Source organism: Crinia signifera, chromosome 3, assembly GCF_055691185.1.
Source record: "Crinia signifera chromosome 3, ASM5569118v1, whole genome shotgun sequence".
Classification (NCBI taxonomy): Eukaryota; Metazoa; Chordata; class Amphibia; order Anura; family Myobatrachidae; genus Crinia; species Crinia signifera.
The window spans coordinates 152,192,552-152,211,293 of NC_139219.1; the positions used below are offsets into that span (position 1 = coordinate 152,192,552).

An 18,742-nucleotide genomic window follows, 5' to 3' on the forward strand; every position below is an offset into this window, starting at 1 on the left:
AATTAGTATAGCGTTATGAACAGTATGGATGGTGTACTGGTTAGCATTACTGCCACATAGCACTGAGGTCATGGGTTAGATCCCCACCATGGCTCTAACTGTGCAGAGTTTATTCTACCCCGTGCTTGCATGGGTTTACTCCGGTTTCCTTCCACAATCCAAAAATATAATGGTACGTTAATTGGCTCCCAACAAAAATAAGCCTAGAATGTCTGTGTGTGTGTGTGTGTGTACATGTGGTAGGGAACATAGATTGTAAGCTCCACTGGGGCAGGGCCTGATGTGACTGTTCAAATATTCTCAGTAAAGCGCTGCAGGATATGTGTGCTATATAAGAAACTGTAAATAAATAAATAAATAATGAGAGTCAAAGACCGCAGTGCCCTTACACAAGCATTACCTATGCCGTCAATTGTTCCATAGTAGCTCCCATGAAGCCCTTTTTGACAGCCGGTAGACATTTTGTTAACCCCCTCGGCGCTCGTGTCTGGCCTGCTCGTACTGTATGATATTCCTACTGTAGCATATATCTGTTTTTAACCAGTGTAGCTAAATGAGATGCAGTGCCCTTACACAAGTGGAAACTACATTATGGATCTGCGGTTGTCTTTGCTGCTTTCCGACCGCAGCGACCCGTCTTGTCATGCTGTTTGCTGAGAATGGGAAGCACGAGCGCCTCACATGCGCCCACGCCCCATTCTCAGTGAAAGTACTGTATACTCACTCACTTATCCCATAACCTACTATAAATAGCATAATGAGACGCACGTCTATGCATTAGTATTTTCTGAAAGAAGTGTCTATCTAACTTACTGAACAGTACAGTAAAATAGTTATTGCGCTATAGTGCATTTCAATGGACACTTCATTCACAATCCAGATTCTTTAGCTATAGCTTTGCACTAGACATCTGACACATGCACATTAAAAAGCGACCTCTGGGGGATGATCGCTGGTAAATGCCAAGCTGTGATACTTTTCGCGCTGCCTTGTGACTAGGCGCGCTTTGGCGGATTGGCGGGACAATCGCCATAGGCAAGCTAGACGATAGTGGCTCCGTCTGTAAAATAGAGCAATACATATTTTTTGGCCCCCAATAGGATAATGCCTTTTTCATATTGTGTTATTCTGGAGTAGTCAGTGGGTTACTATTTTGTAAAATAGTATGTTCCTCTGGAACTATCCCTCGCAATGGCCGCCACACAAACATGTGCAGTACTCCCTACAATCTGCATAATGTCACTACTGGTCACATGGCAGCGATGGGCTCTTCTTCCTGTATGTGAATGTTAGTACTTGCAATTCTTTTTTGCAGTGATAGGTTACCCATATTAAGTTAGTAAGTTTGTTTTTGATTGTACAAACTTTTTCTGAAGATAAGGGTTGCCTTGCAAGATTTAACATTTTGAAAGCAGATTCCTCATTATTAATATTCCTTGTGTTCTAATCCGCTTATCTTTGGAGTGAATCAAATGCCTTTGCTTGATAAAAGGGACACCGTTCCTTACATAAAACAATAGCATTTCTTTTGTTCGTGAATTGTTATTGAAATGTCTTTAGCTGAGCGTCATTTTACTTTTGTTTGAGCTTTACTTAGTCAGTTTATTGAAATATTTACAATAAATGTGAAATGTTTCCAATTTGAAATGCTAAAACTGTGGTAGCATTATAATTATCGTTCAGTTGGTTTGTTCATGGTGCCTAACGTGAGGAGTAAAGGCAGGTATGGACTTCATTGTCCATTCCAGGATTATGGTATCTTCTAGTAAAAGGGTAGTGATCTGTGCACATTTTTAAGCATATGGGACGTTGCCACCAAAGCTATACATGCCTTTCTGGGTAATATATAAAGTAAAGCTTCGATTTGTGGGGCACAGTGTGGTTAATTATGCATTCATCATCTACTGGACAGCATATTTTTTCTCTTACTACTCACTGGGGAGATAGCACTCTATACTATTTGAATAATGGCGCTTTGTACTTAGTGTTTCCAAGAGGAACGGGTTTCCTGATTGACACCATGAGACTGTGCTTGTCCCAGAGCCAACACTATGCATTTATAGGTGTGTCTTGTGCATCTCCACTAGTTGCTGAAGGAAGTAACTGGGTGGTAACAATGCAGTTAGTGAGTGTGTGTTGTACGAGCTTTGCAGAATTGTGCATTGGAACAACTACATCAGTTTTCAGGTGGATCTTTTGCACCAAGCATAGGGCTAGTGTTAATGCACCCTAGACCTACATTCAAGCTAAGTATATGCGTTTAGTTCCATTTATGGAAGCAGTTACAAACTATTTGTTTTCCATGCTACTACGTCATCTCCTGTATTAGCATCTTTTAACAGGTGTTACTACCACCCATCCCAGCAGTCTTATGAAAGTTTAAGGAGCAAATGGTAGAGTGGGCCATGAGTGATCCCTAAGCTCCTGACCATATTCTTCTCTTGATGACAGTCCCGAGTATATTAAGCATTAGGTCATAGCAATACAGGTAATGCCAACATTTGTTAAAATGGCCCCTTTTGCCCCAAAAACATTACAAATGCTCAATGAATTTGTTACCTGATGTAAAAAAATGTTCTTTTGAGAATTCCCAACAGAATAGTGTTTTGCAACATAAAGGCTGCATATATGTATATATGAGGCTTAAGCTCATGGAGCCATGTTTCATTAAATAAAACCTCTTGAGGAATTGAAATCTGCATCATTTGCCTTTTCATAAAGGTGCCCGATACATATTTTGCAGCTAGATATGATGTACTGTTATAGTGATTATTCAATAATCATATTGAGACAAAATGGCCACATTTTATGCTCTTACGTAAATGTAGATATCTCTGATTTGCTTGCAACAGTGTGCATTTACTGCTCCAGCCTTATACCGATACTTACCTGCTGTCCTGGAACCTATGACAGACCCCCCGATTTATAGAGTAGTCCCTCACAACTAGCAACAGTGGACACTTTTCCTTCATCACTCTCACTTCCTAGTGAAGCTGGCATGATGCAGAGAATAATACCTTGATTTGTGTTCCGCTGAGAGTGCGTTGGGTCTAGTGAAGTGTTTCTATTCTGCAAACTTGGATTGCCCCAATTCTTATATACATGGTTTGCTACATTTCGGCATGATTGATAAGGTCTAATGATATGAATAGTCCACAATGCTGCCACTGGTACAGTATCTAATCTCAGGGTGTTTCCTGAAGAGGATTTTTTTTTATATAGGCATGTATGCTTATACCTGATGCAAAAGATACAACTGAAATCAGCTTTTTATACTCAACACTGAAAATAGTAGTTCCAAGTTTAGTTCTAGCGAAGATGCATCAGACAAATGCCCCGTACACATTAGCTGCACTGCTAATCAAACAAGCAAGTGTATACACACTGAGCCATATTGGTTACCAATATCATTCTGTGATGTCACCAGGACGACACCCCCTCATGCATGCCATCAATAATAACATAGTTAGATTGAGCTGCATGCACAGATGAAGGGGGGGGGGGGGTAGTTAACTCCAGTGTAATGTTGATGATAAGCATGCACAATACCAGGGTTGTTGTTTTTTTTAAGAAAGATATCTCTCAGAAGGGCCCAACTGCAAAACATGCACAACAGACATCTCAGCCCCATTGTTGGCAATTCTTTCTTATTTATTTTTTTGTATCTTATTGGCGCAAATCTGTGGAGCAAATTTTTACCTAACTTCCCTGCAATTTAACGTATGATCATGCACCAGCGGGTAATAATGCCCGTTTCTCAGCAGTTGCAGGAAGTACAGTAGGCTTGGAATTATTTTAAAGAGGCAATCATTTGCAAGGCAAAACCCTCCTTATTTTGCCTTTTAGATGGTTTCCACTTTAAAAATACAGCCAATCTCAACTAATACCACGCACTTCTGGCAAACTCTGACCCTATTACACATTGATGTTCTTAAATGACTGTAGGTTTTCTTCAAGTCTATAGGTTTTGCCCACTTATTACTTGTGAATAGCAAGCTGATAGCTGAGCAATGTGTTAATGCTGCATACAGTATTCCTGTTTAAGTGACAACTAGAGCACATTGTTTTTGACAACCGGTTCATTATGCAACCTTGATACTGTTCAAGTTTTGCATGTCTGTGTTGGCATAGATTATTGTGATCTGTTAATCAGCAAAGTAATAATACATTACTTCTATACAGAGGTCTTTAGCACTGGTACCTAAATCTCATTTGTTTGCCACACCATTGATCAACTTCAGCGCATCCCAAATATCATTGCACTCATGTTCATGGGAGTAACTGTGATTACAATGCCTTAACCATTTATGTGTTCATTTTTAAAATTTGTGTATTAATTATTTTGCTCTCTGTTATAATTGTAATGCCAGCATGTAATAATTTGATCAAGCAATTTTTTTTTTTTTTTTTTTTCAAGAAGTCACCTATTTCTGTGTACACATTGTTTTGCAGCTAACATGTATTTTATGTTGATTTGCATGGCTACATATGCTTATTGCATGGAGACATTCAAATGCTAACAAGTGACATTATATGATGAGAATTCTGTATATTTTAAGTGCTCATTGTTTTTTTTTTGTTGTTTTTTTTTTTTTTTAATTCTTGTGCTGCTTTGTTGAATGTGAATGGTTCATGCTTTTCATTCACCATTGCTTCTCTTTCCCCACTGTTTGTGATTTGCTTACCAGGAGGAGCTACTATTCTTACTCCTACTACCTGTAAGTAGAAAATGGCCGCCTACTTTATTTTGTTTATTAACACTTACTCATAATGCAGTATCCCTTTATCATTAAATACAGCAGGTCAGTGGTAACACTGCTATAATTCCTAGATTTATGGGTTGTTCATCTGAATTCAAAACTTTTAGCGTGTTGACTATTACACCACATAAGTCACAGTTCAGCCACAATTGGGTGCATTGACAGCCCTTTGTAGAACAGTGAGCATTATCTGAGCTTGTTTTATTTGTTCTTAGGGGGATATTGCATTGGTTGTGTCACAAGCCACTAACACTTTATATTGCACGGTCTATGTGGTGTTAGTCATGTTTTTTCTTTCCCCCATAACAAATAAATGTTCGTAAACCTGATACATTTAGGGTGATATGGTTATGGGATGAGTTACAACAAGATATGCAGCCATTGTGGTCTTATGGTGGTGTCTAATTTGGAGCTGTGGTGATGTTTTATGGTGTGCCTATTATATACCTAGTTGGGAAGAGACTACAGTGTACTGTAAATCATTGTATGTGCCAGTGCTAATGCATTATATATATATATATATATATATATATATATATACTGAAAATATATGTGTGTGAGCAGCGCTCAAGGCAAATATGTCACTTATGAGTCCAGCAAGATACCCTTGGAATAGGGAATATAAAGTCCACCAAAGTCCACTTATAATAGACTGCAGCTCCCTCTTTCAAGTAGGCACAGCATCCAGGGTCAGGATGAACAACAAATCTAAAATATAGAAGCAGAAGAGGAGCGCTACATGGTGCATGTAAATGATATTTAATGGGTATATCACACAAATATAAAATCAGGTAAAGGCAAGTGCTCGTACCGATAGTGTAAACACTGTGGGCTGGTTACCACAAGATTTAAACAAATACCAGGGGCACACCGCTCCGATGTGATATCCACAGGCTCCAGGTTCAGACAGCGCAATCCAGCGTTTATGGTCTTCTTCGATCCGGAGCCTGTGGATATCACATCGGAGCGGTGTGCCCCTGGTATTTGTCTAAATCTTGTGGTTTACGTTTTATAATTTAACGTGGCATTTAATAAAAAAAAAACTTGTGTTGCTAGATTTGTTTCAGTTAATAGTACAGATATATTTCTGGATCTAATGACACAAATGGTTGTTCCATAAACTCCTTTGTAATAGCAAACTTGTCTAAAAATGCCTGTCATGCTAAATCAACATTACCACTAAAGCACTTCAATTTAATACGCCATTGAATTGGTTCAATTTGATAAAATTTTCCGTTTTAGAGAACAAACGTAAAGCTAAATGTATGAAAAGATAAAAGTTCTGCAATATATTCTGAACATTGGCAGGTAGGGCTTCTATGTTCTATAAAAACACAACTAGCTAGGGCTTCACAATGGAGTCTCTAATACCCCTTTCACACCAGATTTCGGACCCAGAATATTGCCGGGACTGCCCGGGTCCTCTGTCCCATGTCCCTATTCACTCCAACACACAACTGCCGTGGCCCTTGCAATATCAGACCTAAATGCCAGGTCCTTGTCCTATAAACGATCTGGTTGTCCTAAACATATTCAGTCCGCTTCTAAGATCTCCGGCTCATAGCCTGTATTCTTACAGTTTCTGTGATACACTATTCATATTTGTTAAGTCTGGGGATTAAGAAAAGCATTCAGACAAAAGAGAAACTTACACTGTGTGTATCGAGAGGCAGTTAGCTTGCTTTGTGTATATACAAATAAAGGCTTGATTGTGGGACAAACATCAATATTTAAAACTGCATTTGTTCGAAGTGAAGGCGTCCTGTAATGCCATTTGCATTTAATTGGGCAGTATTATAAACCAGAAACATTCAATGCTTTAGCCATACTTGAAATGAAATTCCTTGGCTGAGCCTGATCTTCAGTGATAGGGGAAAAAATATCCTTAACTCGACAGTCATTTGTATTCATTAAAAATATATAGCTTCATAACATTTACTGCAGAAACTATTTGCAGCAGTTGACCTTCTCCCCTGCCATATTTCTTTCAACTACTCAGAAGCTCATCTGATTACCTGATAAAAAAGCCATTTCTCCTGCCTAGTGGTGTTTAGCGAAGGTCAGATACAGTAGTAAACTGTAAAAATTAATTATTTTTATAAGTAAATTGATCATTATGTTAAATTTATATTGTTTTCTGTACTGAATAGGCTGGTATGTATGTGTAAGGGCTTTTGCCCTTCTGCTCCACGGGAGGTTTCTGTCCTCCCTGAGCTCGCCTTAGGACACCTGCGTTACGGTTTGACAGGTGTACCGCCCCAGTCAAACTTCCCACCTTACATACATACATACACATATACTGTACATACATGAGAAAGAGAGACAGTAATGGACAAATTTGTTGTTAACCGTCCATGAAAAAAGAGCCACCCATGTTTTTGCCTGAAATACATTGAAGTGACTAATAGAATTGTAATTCAGCATTATTTTGTCCATGTGAAATGCAAATCATACTTTGTACTAGATTTTTCTGATTTTGCAGAATATTTGGTACTTGTGTATTATCTGGGCGCCCGATTTTTTAATCGCACCTTAAAAAATCGCGTTGCATTGCATACAATCATATCGCATGCGATGCGACGCGATTGGACCCGATTTTTTAATTGTACAGGCACCCAGATGCCTGATTCCTATGTTAAATACCCCCCCAGACCCGATTTTTGATTGTACACCCACCCTGATGGGTGATTACTATGTTAAATGGCCCCCATTGTTAACGCCACCCCACTATCAACGCCAACCCGAAGTGTGGCGAGTGCAGCGGTACGCGTCCTCTGACCTTTTCATACCCCTACTATCCACGTCGGCGTGGAGTTGATTTTATATAGTGTGGTGAGTGCAGCGAGCCACTGAGCCCGAAGCGTGGCGAGGGGATGCGGAATACATGTGAAGTAATACGCATCCCCTCACGGGGCTCGCCGCGCTTCGGGCTCGGTGGGGGGGTTTCTAGGCAGCTAAAAAGTCGCACCATATTGCACACACCACATGTGCGATTTTCGGATGGAAATCGCACATGTAGTATTGTGCGAATTTTAGACAAAGTCAGAAATTACTTGCAAGCTGAGCCCTGATGTAATGTTGATTGGGTAAGATTCCCTCAGAAGCCTGTGCCTATACACACTGGATGCTCTTCAGTTTGGGGTTCGGGGGTTACACTTTTTAATTTTTTAACCCCCTGAAGCCCTACTGGACAAGAGTACTGACCTGCTGGGGAGCATGTGACAAGGTGAGTATATGTTTGTTTGCGTGTATGAATGGGTGTATGTGGATAAAGCTTTACTGTACTGGGTGTATGTGTGATTTTATTGTAACATTGGTCATACTGTGAGACTACAAATTCCAGTGGGCCCTTTTATTGCACCGTATGCTGTAACCTGTGGTTCTCCAAGTACCTGAATGTGGGAGAGGCTGGCTGGGACTTGTTGTTCTCAACACAGCCCAATGTTAAATGTTTGTTCTATTTTTTACAACAAAATAATCAGCCCGGCATCCACCGCCCAGGGATGCCAGCAACAGCCCGAGCCTCAGCCCTTGAAGGGTTAAGCCTGGGGAGAAACCCTCCCCCAGGTACCCTGGCCAGGGTGTTCATGTTTCAGCCAGGGGACCTTGCGTAAAAAAGTGTCCCTCGGCATTGGCATGACACCGGTGTCTAGTAGAGTCCGGTGCTAGTTCCAAAATACAGGGGAACCCTAGTCTTTTTGCCCCTCCCCCCCCCAAAGACCAATCAAAGAGCCAGGTGCTGGTTTCTTAAATATGAAAGACGGGGGGACCCCATCACTTTGACCAGATCCTCTTTTTGAGCATACACCTAAATGGCTTTCATTGGTCAAGGATATCCAGTAAAACTTTTTACTTGGTTTTTCTCTTTTTTATTGAATTGTTTATAAGTAAAGAATACAGTAAAATTTTTGTGTGCGACCAGATTACATTGTATCCTTTGGGGGGGTTTTTCCCCATATCAGCTGGACTATATCAGACATTTTTCCAGACTCCTAAGGGATGTATTGTTCCAATTTTTTTCCCTACTTATTTGTGGCTGTAACATCTCTCTGGTCTTTTTTTTATTAATATAGAGCAAAAAAGGAGCATCCCACACCAGTCTAGAAGTAGTTTTATATAATATGTGAAAACAGATCTATGTTTTTAAATTCAGTTTTGAGCAAAGCAGGCTATAGAGGACATATTTACTAAAGGTCACTGTGTTTTTTTTTTTTACCCCAATGTTGATTGATTTTAAAAATCAATCCTACCCATGAACCAATTACAAAATACCACAAAACCATCTTGTCTTAACAAACAACAGCTGCTCCCCCCCCCCCCTAATCCCCCCCCCCCCTTTTCTTTTTCATTGTATTCAACAGTTTTCCCCTATAAATTGACAAATTGGTTTGACAATGTGAATTACTCTCCGAAACATGAAGGCTGCGACCATATACAATTTTGCCGCAAGACGGTATTACAGCAAAAATAAGCTATTATTTATCAGCCTCCTGGAAGGCTTATGTTTGTAATCTTCATTCTATCATGACGATGTTATGCTCTGTATTTTCTATACCCACCTCCCAGGTGGAAATGTTGTTAAATTTTTATATCCACTTGTCATAACCTTAATAAAAACAATTTGAAAAAAAAAAAAAATCAATCCTAATTGAGGTTTGCCTTTCAGGGCTAGAACACACATTTTACTAACATTTAAAAATTAATCTCACGGTAAAAGTGTTTTAGCCATGCAAACGCAACATTGATTCAGTGTAAATGGATGGAGCCACAGGCTTAAGCACGCTCAGAAATGCTGCCCATTACTGCTGTCAAATACCAGCAGCATGTCAACCATGCTGCAGCTTTTGGGGCACTGCAACTGCACATACCCACATCTACACATTAGCAGGGTGGCTTCTGCGTATGCGAAGATCTTAAAATATTGATGTTTAGAGAAAAGATTGAACTGAACTAGCCTCTCTGTCAGTGAGTACCAAGGGGTAAACGTAAAAGCCTGCAAACTTTAGATGTTGGCAGTCTCTGTGTGTTCTCGATGTTTTTAATCAGCATGTTGGTTTTATCTTGTTACTGATTGCTATTTTGAAACTTTGTTCAGTCTTGCACAGAAACCACCATTATTCCCCTTTTGAGTGTGTATATTACTTTTATCCCCCGGTTTGATTTGGGCCTGTCTGGCAGTCAAATTAGTATGCGCAGCACAAAATGTTACTGATGAAAAAGATCTTAATCATCAAGTATTATTTATAAAAAATATAGCTACATTATGCACTCTAATCCTATTGATTGGTATCTGATATTGCTCTTTCTTGTACCTTACGTATTGAAATATTTAGGAATTATGAAGATCTGCTCTCAATGGCAGAACGGTGTGATTTGTAGGACCTTACTCTCTGGGAAAAATATTCTTCTTAAATCAGATAAATCCTTCATAAACCTGCTTTTATACGCTTCTAGTAAGGTCACTTACTACTAATTCTGTTGAAGGCATTGATCTTTTCCACATCTGCACATTGTTTTAGATTTGTTTGTGCTGCTGTAATTACATTGTTTGTGCAGACCATGTTATAAATTTCACAAACAAAATGCATTGCTACATGCAAGCACAATAAAGGCAGAAACAAATGAATTGCAAGTGACTTGAAATTGAGCGATATTTGGGAATTTACATGTTGGTGGGTGAGGTGGCTGCAGGCATTTTACACATTTTACACATTTGTTAGAACACCTGCAGAATTTTAGGATCTCTTCATGTGGCTGAAACAATGCTATATTTCTTTTTGCATCTAGATTTATGTCCCAGTTCAAATAGTGGGCACTTAATTATTTTTCTTTTCAGTAAACTGGCCAAGAAACGCAAGGATGCCATGGGTAATGCGCGCCAGGAAATGACGCATATGGTGAATGCAATGGATAGAAGTTATGCTGACCAGAGTACTCTGCATGCAGAAGATCCACTGTCTATCACCTATATGGATTCGCACAATTTCAGTCCCAGATGTAAGTATTTCCAATCACAAAAATTATCTTAATGCAGATTTTGTGTTCACTACACCTAAAACATGTTTAGCCATTTATTAAAAAACATGCGATACATTCACAAATAAATATTTATACAGCCCCTACCATCACAGAAATGGGCATGGTTGTTTGTAGTCTTCTATTGAAGCTTATTGCAGGTGATTGTTCTCGATTGTCTATTTTGTTCAAAACGCACGCTCTTGTCCGTTACTGTATGTACCCAGGCAGTATTGTGTGTGTATAGGAAGAAACTGCCATAAAGACAGTATCTCAGGAATATTTTCTGTTCCTCTTCTGTAAATAACCTGTTGTAGGGTCTGTTTAATGGCCCTTTTGACCAGTCAGAATATTAGGTTTACATCATATTTTCTTAGGTTCTGTTTATCACCAAAGTAATGAAATGACTGCACATCTTGATAAAGTGTCAACATCTTCTATATGATCCTTCTATGGATTTATTCTAGTATTGCCTATTATGTTTTTGCTATAGTTTGATGCACACTGTTCGGTTTTTCACATACTCGAATGTGAATATGATTAAAATGAGAGCAACTTAGGACTGTAATTCAGCCCTGTGTAAGCTTTATAAAACTGGCCTGTGAGAATTCAACTCTCTTCAAAATATTAATATGTGTTTTGTGGCCATTTTCACACCTATTTGCCTGAAGCCGTTGGTGCTGCTGTCTGTGATCATACGAACACCATTTGTAAAGACTTACTGCTGTGCAAAGGAATTCGTGAAAATTCCATTTCATGTCAACCAAAGGATGTAAAACAAATGTTCTATAAACATCATGCCGTTATGGTCTTAAATTGTTTTCAATCCCTTGTGGCATCACCAAAATGTTTTAGCCTCCGATTACAATCAAACCATTGTTACTGTGTCACTCTCAAGATAAATGAACTGCTCAATAATTAGATAACTCTACTTTTAAATGTCCAAATAATCACCCAAAGATGGAAGGTACCGCTATTACCAAGATTTATAATTCACTGCCAAGTGTATTTAGTTACACAGCTATTGAAATATTGAGGGTAAGGAAAGTCAAAGATGTGGTTTTATAGAATTGTCATTACCTTAGCAGTCCTCACTATTCATGGTCAAAGTTTAAATAAGAGTGTAGCACTTAGGGGGGTATTCAATTAAGTGACTTTTTTGTCTAGTTGAAAAAAAATGCACTTTTCGTCCTTTTTAGGTCGAACTTCTGATTAACCTATTGAAAGTGTAGATATTTAGACTAGTCGAATCAAATGGCATGGTCAAAAAACATGTGTATCTGAAAATTACTCACCAATCCATATGTCTTTGGCGTCATTTTGTAGGTTTTTCGTGTGGTTTTTGGCCTTTTTCATCTATGCCAATTCATCTATGCCAATCTTCGATCTCTCCCCCTCCCCCAAAAACAGGGAATCTGCATCTATGAACATACAGCCTAAAACAGGCAAAAACACCTACAATTGAATACTAAAGTCCATTTTTTTTCTGTCCAGCCAAAAAAAAATTGATTTAATTGAATACCCCCTTACAGTTTAAAATTGAATTATTTCTATACAGATCAAACCACCGATTTGACTATTAGTTTAAATGCCAATTTGCTAGGTATTTTTGCTTTATCTGATCCTTAGTTGCTTCCTTAATATTTATCTGACAGGAATTCTGTAATTGGCTGATCCAGTTGTCATTAATCTGCAAGCCATTCATCTCTCCCATCCGCTTTTAGAATGCCCCATTTACCACAATTACTGCATGTTATTTAAAGAAGCGGAATCAATCACATGCATTCATACCGTATTTTGTTTGTCCTGTAACCTGGAAGCAGCAGGCAAGCATGGTATATATGTCACTTAATGTATGTTTGAGAAACCTCAGTGCTACCAACCCTGTTTAAAGCCCACACAGAACCCCAATTGAACAGAGCATATTAGTTTGCATAGGTAGTTAGCTCCAAGCCTGTAGGTTTAAGCCTGAGTTTGTCTTCTCACGCAGGTGTTTTTTTGTTGGTATTTACATAGTAATTGTTGACTTTTTCGGAGAAATTAAGTCTAAATAGCAGTTGATGTATTGCACTTATATTTATCTATGTCTGTTTGTTTTCCAACCGCCCAAACCGGAGGTAATTTGTATTTTCATAAGCTTTGTTTTCCTGCAGTGCCCAATGATCCACTTGTGCCGACTGCTGTGTTAGGTGAGGACCTGGTTTGGCATCATTTCCAGTTCACGCATGAATGATCTTGTTGCATGTGACTCACAAATGTGTTAAGCACTTTATCTGCAGTTAGTCAGCAGAAAGATGTTCTCAGTCTACAAGAGATCTTTAATTGAACTTGAGCCATCTGTAAATATGTCCATATCTAACACCCTTGTGATTTAATGATCCCCACAGAAGTTCATCAGCACAGTACAGGAGATCTTTCTACTGTACTCGCTAATACTATACATGACATAGACAAGTCCACCTATGTCATGTATAGCATAGATTTCTTTATGTACGCACCATACAACAACCTTCTAGGAATAGAATTCAATATAAGTGCAACACTTATACCACATACAAACAGGACACGATTACATATGTTTGCTTTAATAAGGCCTTTCTCTGTTCCATGTGTTACCCCACCTCCCAGCAGCACCTTGTCCAATTGATGTATGAAGGCTTTATAGTTAAAATCTTTATAGTATAGTTGTTGTAATTCCAACAAGTTTTATATCATAAAAGTCTGAATTAAGTCATTAATTGTCTATGGTATCCAGCATTGTACTTCATATTTATCCTAGAATCTAGACAAACCCAGAGTCCTGCCTTTGAGTTTTTCAGTAAGAGACTGAAAATATGGAGCTAAAGAAGGCAGGCCACATCATCTGGAACATGTGCAAGAAATCTAGTTTATGAGCTATTCAGAATTCGTATGAGTAGATTGCTCACCTCTGCAGCCCACAATCAGACCCCCCCCCCCACCATCACTCATCTTAAAAAACATGCCTGGGTTAAATGATTACCAATCATCAAAAAGAACTGGGGAAAACATAAGCTGGTGCTTACCTTCATGGAGCATACTTCATCAATTCCTACCACTCTTGCATGGTACTCATAAAGCATCCCCAGATGTCTTGGGAGATAAATTAGTTCTTCTAGCTCTATATACAGTATATCAAAAGCTAACTGCTCCTTATTTCTATGGGGCGAAGTACTGTCAATGACCACTAGCGGCGACTCGACAGACCAAATGACTTCCTTTGTAAAGCTCAAAGTGAAAGTACATTGCAGAAGCCGTTATGTTAACAGGCTTTTAACTAGGAAACCTATAATATATATACATAATTAAGAGATACTAAAAGGTTAAACAGTAATGTTAAGTGGCCAATAATAAACATGAAAGCCTAGTAAAATATAGTTTCTATTGCTCTCTACTGATAAGCACATCCTTGTATATGATATTTGCTGTTGCACCTTCTATGGGCTTGCTTCTAAGGTGGCCAATAGATTTGGCCCTAAATTTGCTGGGATTTCAATCGAGGGATTGGGGTTTCCAATCCTGGAATTTTGGATTAGACTGCACACATGCAGTCTAATGTCTGGCAGCATCTGAGCACCCATTCAAGCACTGCCTGGTGTACAGCTCTGCACAGAGGTTATGCTGTGCATGCCGCGCCACTTACACGCTAATGCTGTCGCCTGGTCCTGCTCCCTTCCACACCACTGCCACCTGCCCTGCTCCTGTCTGCACCTCCGTCCCATTTAAGTAAATTTGTGGGGCGTCGGGGGTGGGGGGCATTTTTTTTTAAGGAGGTGAATCCCGGGATTGAGCATTTTTCAATCCCAGGATTGAGCATTTTTCAATCCCAGGATTGAGCATTTTTCAATCCCAGGATTGGCATCCCTAGGCTTGATGTTATAAGTGATTAAGCTAATAATTATCTGATATTTTATGTCTAAATTATAATAACCATGCATACTTTAGAGATGTGAGTTCTGAGCAGTATATTCATTTGGCACATTCTATGACTATCCTTACTTTTGAAGACTGGCCATCTTTTGGACCTCAATCCCCGTTCCCCTAATCAAGTTTATGTAGAAGCCTTTAGTTTAAATTGTTCAAAAGACTACTGAATTAAAAGTGCATTGCTTTGTAAAAATGCTGTTTCTTTTTGGTTATCCGAAATTGTGGGAATTATGGAAATTTGTGTGTAATTTCCCATAATTGTAATATAGTTTCTCATACTATAAATGGTTACATGTAAAACCAGCAAAACACAGCTTACTGTATACATATGTTGGTGGGCTCCCTGTAGCGATGATGTTGCTCATCCTTACGCCACTGACATATTGTTTTAAACAAAGAAGTGGAGGTAAACTGAACTCGTTCTGTAAAATAGGTAGTACGAGATTGCATCTATTGTTTCTTTGAGCACACTGCGTTTGTAGATGGGACATTATTTCAGGTTACATTTTCTATTTCATGCCTCTGATACACCTTTTTTCCAATTAGCTCTTCCATGGTAAAAGCTTATCTAGAAATAAACATACAATATCAAGCTATTTCAAGCAATTTATTTCCATCCTGTTAAAACAACGAGAAATATATGCTCCCATAAAATGACTACCAGTAGGTAACCTGGTTACACGCATGGTGAACTCAAACACATTTACATTCAGGTGGAAGGAATAGGCATTTGTACTGCAGTGTTTTAAAAAATAGGGTACTTATGTAATATCTGGACTCCCATTTTTCTTACGAGGCCGTGTCCCCTCGCGGGGCTCGCTGCGCTCACCACGCTTCGGGCACGGTGGCTCGCTGCGCTCGCCACACTATATAAAATCAACTCCATGCGTAGTTGGATAGTAGGGGTATGAAAAAATGGGGTGCATTTAACATGGGAGTCCAGATAATACATAAGTACCAAAAATAGAATAAAAAAACAAAAATTGTGTGGTATGAAATAATGTATTATAACTTAAAGTACTCTATTTATACACAACTTCTGAAAACATAACACCACAAAATTGTAGGGGGTGAGTTATCCGAAATCGATTTTGGATTATAGGAATCTGTAGCATAAATGTTTTTGATTTGCCTAGTATTTCCTATTTAAAAGAACAAAATCGTTGGCAAAGAAAATAAAAATGATGTTAATATTTAATAGTATCAATCTGGTGAGTAGATTGTTCTGAAGTAAATAAAGAGGTATCGGCACTGCCTTAGGTTAGGGAAATAATATATATATATATATATATATATATATATATATATATATATAAACGGGTTATTGAGCAGCACTCCCACTAATAGTTAGCTTGCTCCGGTGCCCTTCCAGAGAGGGATTTGGGGTCCCACCGAAATAGTACAGTTCATAGGCGGCATCCGGAGACTCGTTCAAATAAGTAGTAATGCAGAGATTGGTGATCAAACGTTTTCGATGTTTATTACCATCGTCATCAGGATCACGATGGTAATAAACATCGAAAACGTTTGATCACCAATCTCTGCATTACTACTTATTTGAACGAGTCTCCGGGTGCCGCCTATGAACTGTACTATATATATATATATATATATATATATATATACTGTATGAGAGAGAGATCAAGAATCAGGCTGGCACTCGAGGGTCTTTGGTAAAAAACAGTGTATTCACAGCAAATAAGCTCCAACGTTTCGGGGGCTGCGTTGCATCATAGCCAGTCGTCCCTTGACGGTTGCCGTTTCGGTGCACCTATAAAAAATATATATTTAAATCATGATACAATAAGACCTTTTAGTTGCCCCTTTTCAAGCTATGGTTTGTTGCACCTTCCAAATTTGCTTTATTTCCTCTTGTGTAATATCTTTGTTTTGCTATTCTGTAAGTTTACAGAATGGATGCCTTAAAATAGTCTCTCTGGTTTTTTGATGTTGTTCAAACTTTCTTGGATTACACCCTCTATGGTATATTGCTTTTTGTAAATGTTCATGTAGAAATAACCTGCTTTATATCAGATAGCCTTAGTCTGCATGGCTGTATTAATTTATTCATTTCAACCATCCCTGCAAACCATAAATGTACATTTGCCAAATGCAATCCGACTTTGGTTTAAGACAAAAGTATTAATGTATAAATGTCTTTTTATCCCTGCTGCTCTGGTTCAGTGCCAATCACTGGTAAGTAAGAGGGTAAATGTGTCTTGTATGCTTTTAGCTTCTGTTTTAAACCGTCCACTTATTTTATTTAGGTGTAATTATTTCTGCTTATAGTATTTGCAATAATTAAAAAATATATATATGATTCTTCTTATTTAGAGTTGCTAGTCAGGAGTGTAACTAGAACTTTGTGCCCCCCCATACCAAAATCTCAAAAGCATAGTCTTTTTCACTACAATGACCCTTAGTGGAAGAAGAGAGAGGGGAGTGAAAGATAGTCAGAGGGAGAGCGAGAAAAGCGGGATAAAAAGGTGAGAGAGGGGGTTTATAAGAAAAACGAGGTAATATGAGAGAAGGTATCAAGGAGAGAAAAAGAGATGCAAAAGATATTGCGGGTCAAGCTACAATGTGGGTGGCGTAAAATAGTACCAATTTACATTACACTACACAGTAGTGCCACTTATACACATTCTGCCAGCTTTAGCCCCTTAGACACAGTGTACTAGGTAGAGTCCTTTAGACACGCTGCACTAGGGTAACATACACTGTAATGTCCATTACACGTTGTGCCACACACCGTAATGCACATTGTGCCACACACTGTGATGCCCATTACTTGTTGTGCCACTTACCTACATGCTCGATGCCAGGGGCTCCATGCTCATTGCCACTGGTTTCATGCATGATGCTAGTGGAATTAAAATGTTCATTGCCACAGTGGATTGCATTACTCAGATGGGCATTGAGCGGTGCTTTCCATGTAACACTGGTGCAGCCAGACAGAGCAGAGGGCATCCTGGCTGTATCATAAGCTTAAAGGAGATCCACGGCTATTTCAAATGCTGCGCCGGCTCTCAAGCTAATCGGAGCTTGCGGTCCGGCTGCCAATCGGTAGCCACCATTGTCACTCCTGATTAGCTGCATTTGAAATTGCTGCGGACCTTCTCTGAGCCTCTGATATAGCCGGGTTGCCCTCCACTCTGCTCGGCTGTACCCATGTTACAACAAGTGCACTGCTCACTGCCCGCATGTTACTGCAAGTGAAACAGTAAGGCACCATTGTAATCAGGGAGCTGACGTTCATGGAGAAGACACTTTCAGCACCCTGATTTCTATGGCACCTTCCTCTTGTGCATAGTCTGCATAATGGATAGGCCAGCTCTGGGGCATGGATTGGCTAAAGGGGCAGCATGGATATACAAATGGCGGCATAGACAGACAGAGAGAGCAACATATGGTGGCCTAGATGGACAAAGGGGAGGCAGACAAATGGAGCATAGATAGAGGAGCAGACAGGGCACCATATAGGTTCATTGACAGATGAATGGGAGGAGCAAAGATGGGTGAACAGGTGCATGGACAAACCAACAGATAGACAGAGCACCATATTGGGGGCATGGATGAATGGTAACGGGTGTAGACAGACAGATGGGATTGGGCCTAGCAGGGGATGCAGCTGTAATGGGGCCCAAGGCAATCACACTACACTTTTTTTTTTAAGCTTCTACTTTCATTTCTGCTGCAACAGGCCAGATTGAGGGCCCATCAGTTTACTTGGACGGTGGTGGGAGGCAAAGCCGCTTTTCATAGAGAATCCATTAGTGTGGCTGCACCTACAGTAGCAATTCCAGCAGTGCTTGGCTGATGGACTATACAAGTACAATTGTAGCACATCTATCAGATGTGCTCCACCAGAGCCACTAATAGCTTCCAAATTCTCTACAAGAAGCAGATTCACTTCCAACCCAGTAAGTAAGCTGACGGGCAACTCAATCTGGCTTGCGGCAGCAGCAGTCTATACAGATACAAAAATATATTTTTAATGGAATTGACAAATTTCAAAATGA

General features: G+C 39.4%; 1 protein-coding gene across 16 annotated transcripts in view; it reads left to right on the plus strand.

The window, feature by feature from the left end:
- Positions 1-18,742, plus strand: part of PTPRK (protein tyrosine phosphatase receptor type K) — a 340,426-nt gene that overhangs the window by 283,926 nt on the left and 37,758 nt on the right. For 6 of the 16 annotated variants that reach the window (XM_083176754.1, XM_083176755.1, XM_083176756.1 and 3 more), the window contains 3 exons: positions 4,689-4,718; positions 10,597-10,757; positions 12,929-12,964. In XM_083176754.1, the coding sequence (XP_083032880.1) occupies positions 4,689-4,718; positions 10,597-10,757; positions 12,929-12,964 (227 nt within the window). The remainder of the gene's footprint in view (positions 1-4,688; positions 4,719-10,596; positions 10,758-12,928; positions 12,965-18,742) is intronic. The other 10 variants (XM_083176760.1, XM_083176765.1, XM_083176767.1 and 7 more) reach the window with 3 other exon arrangements.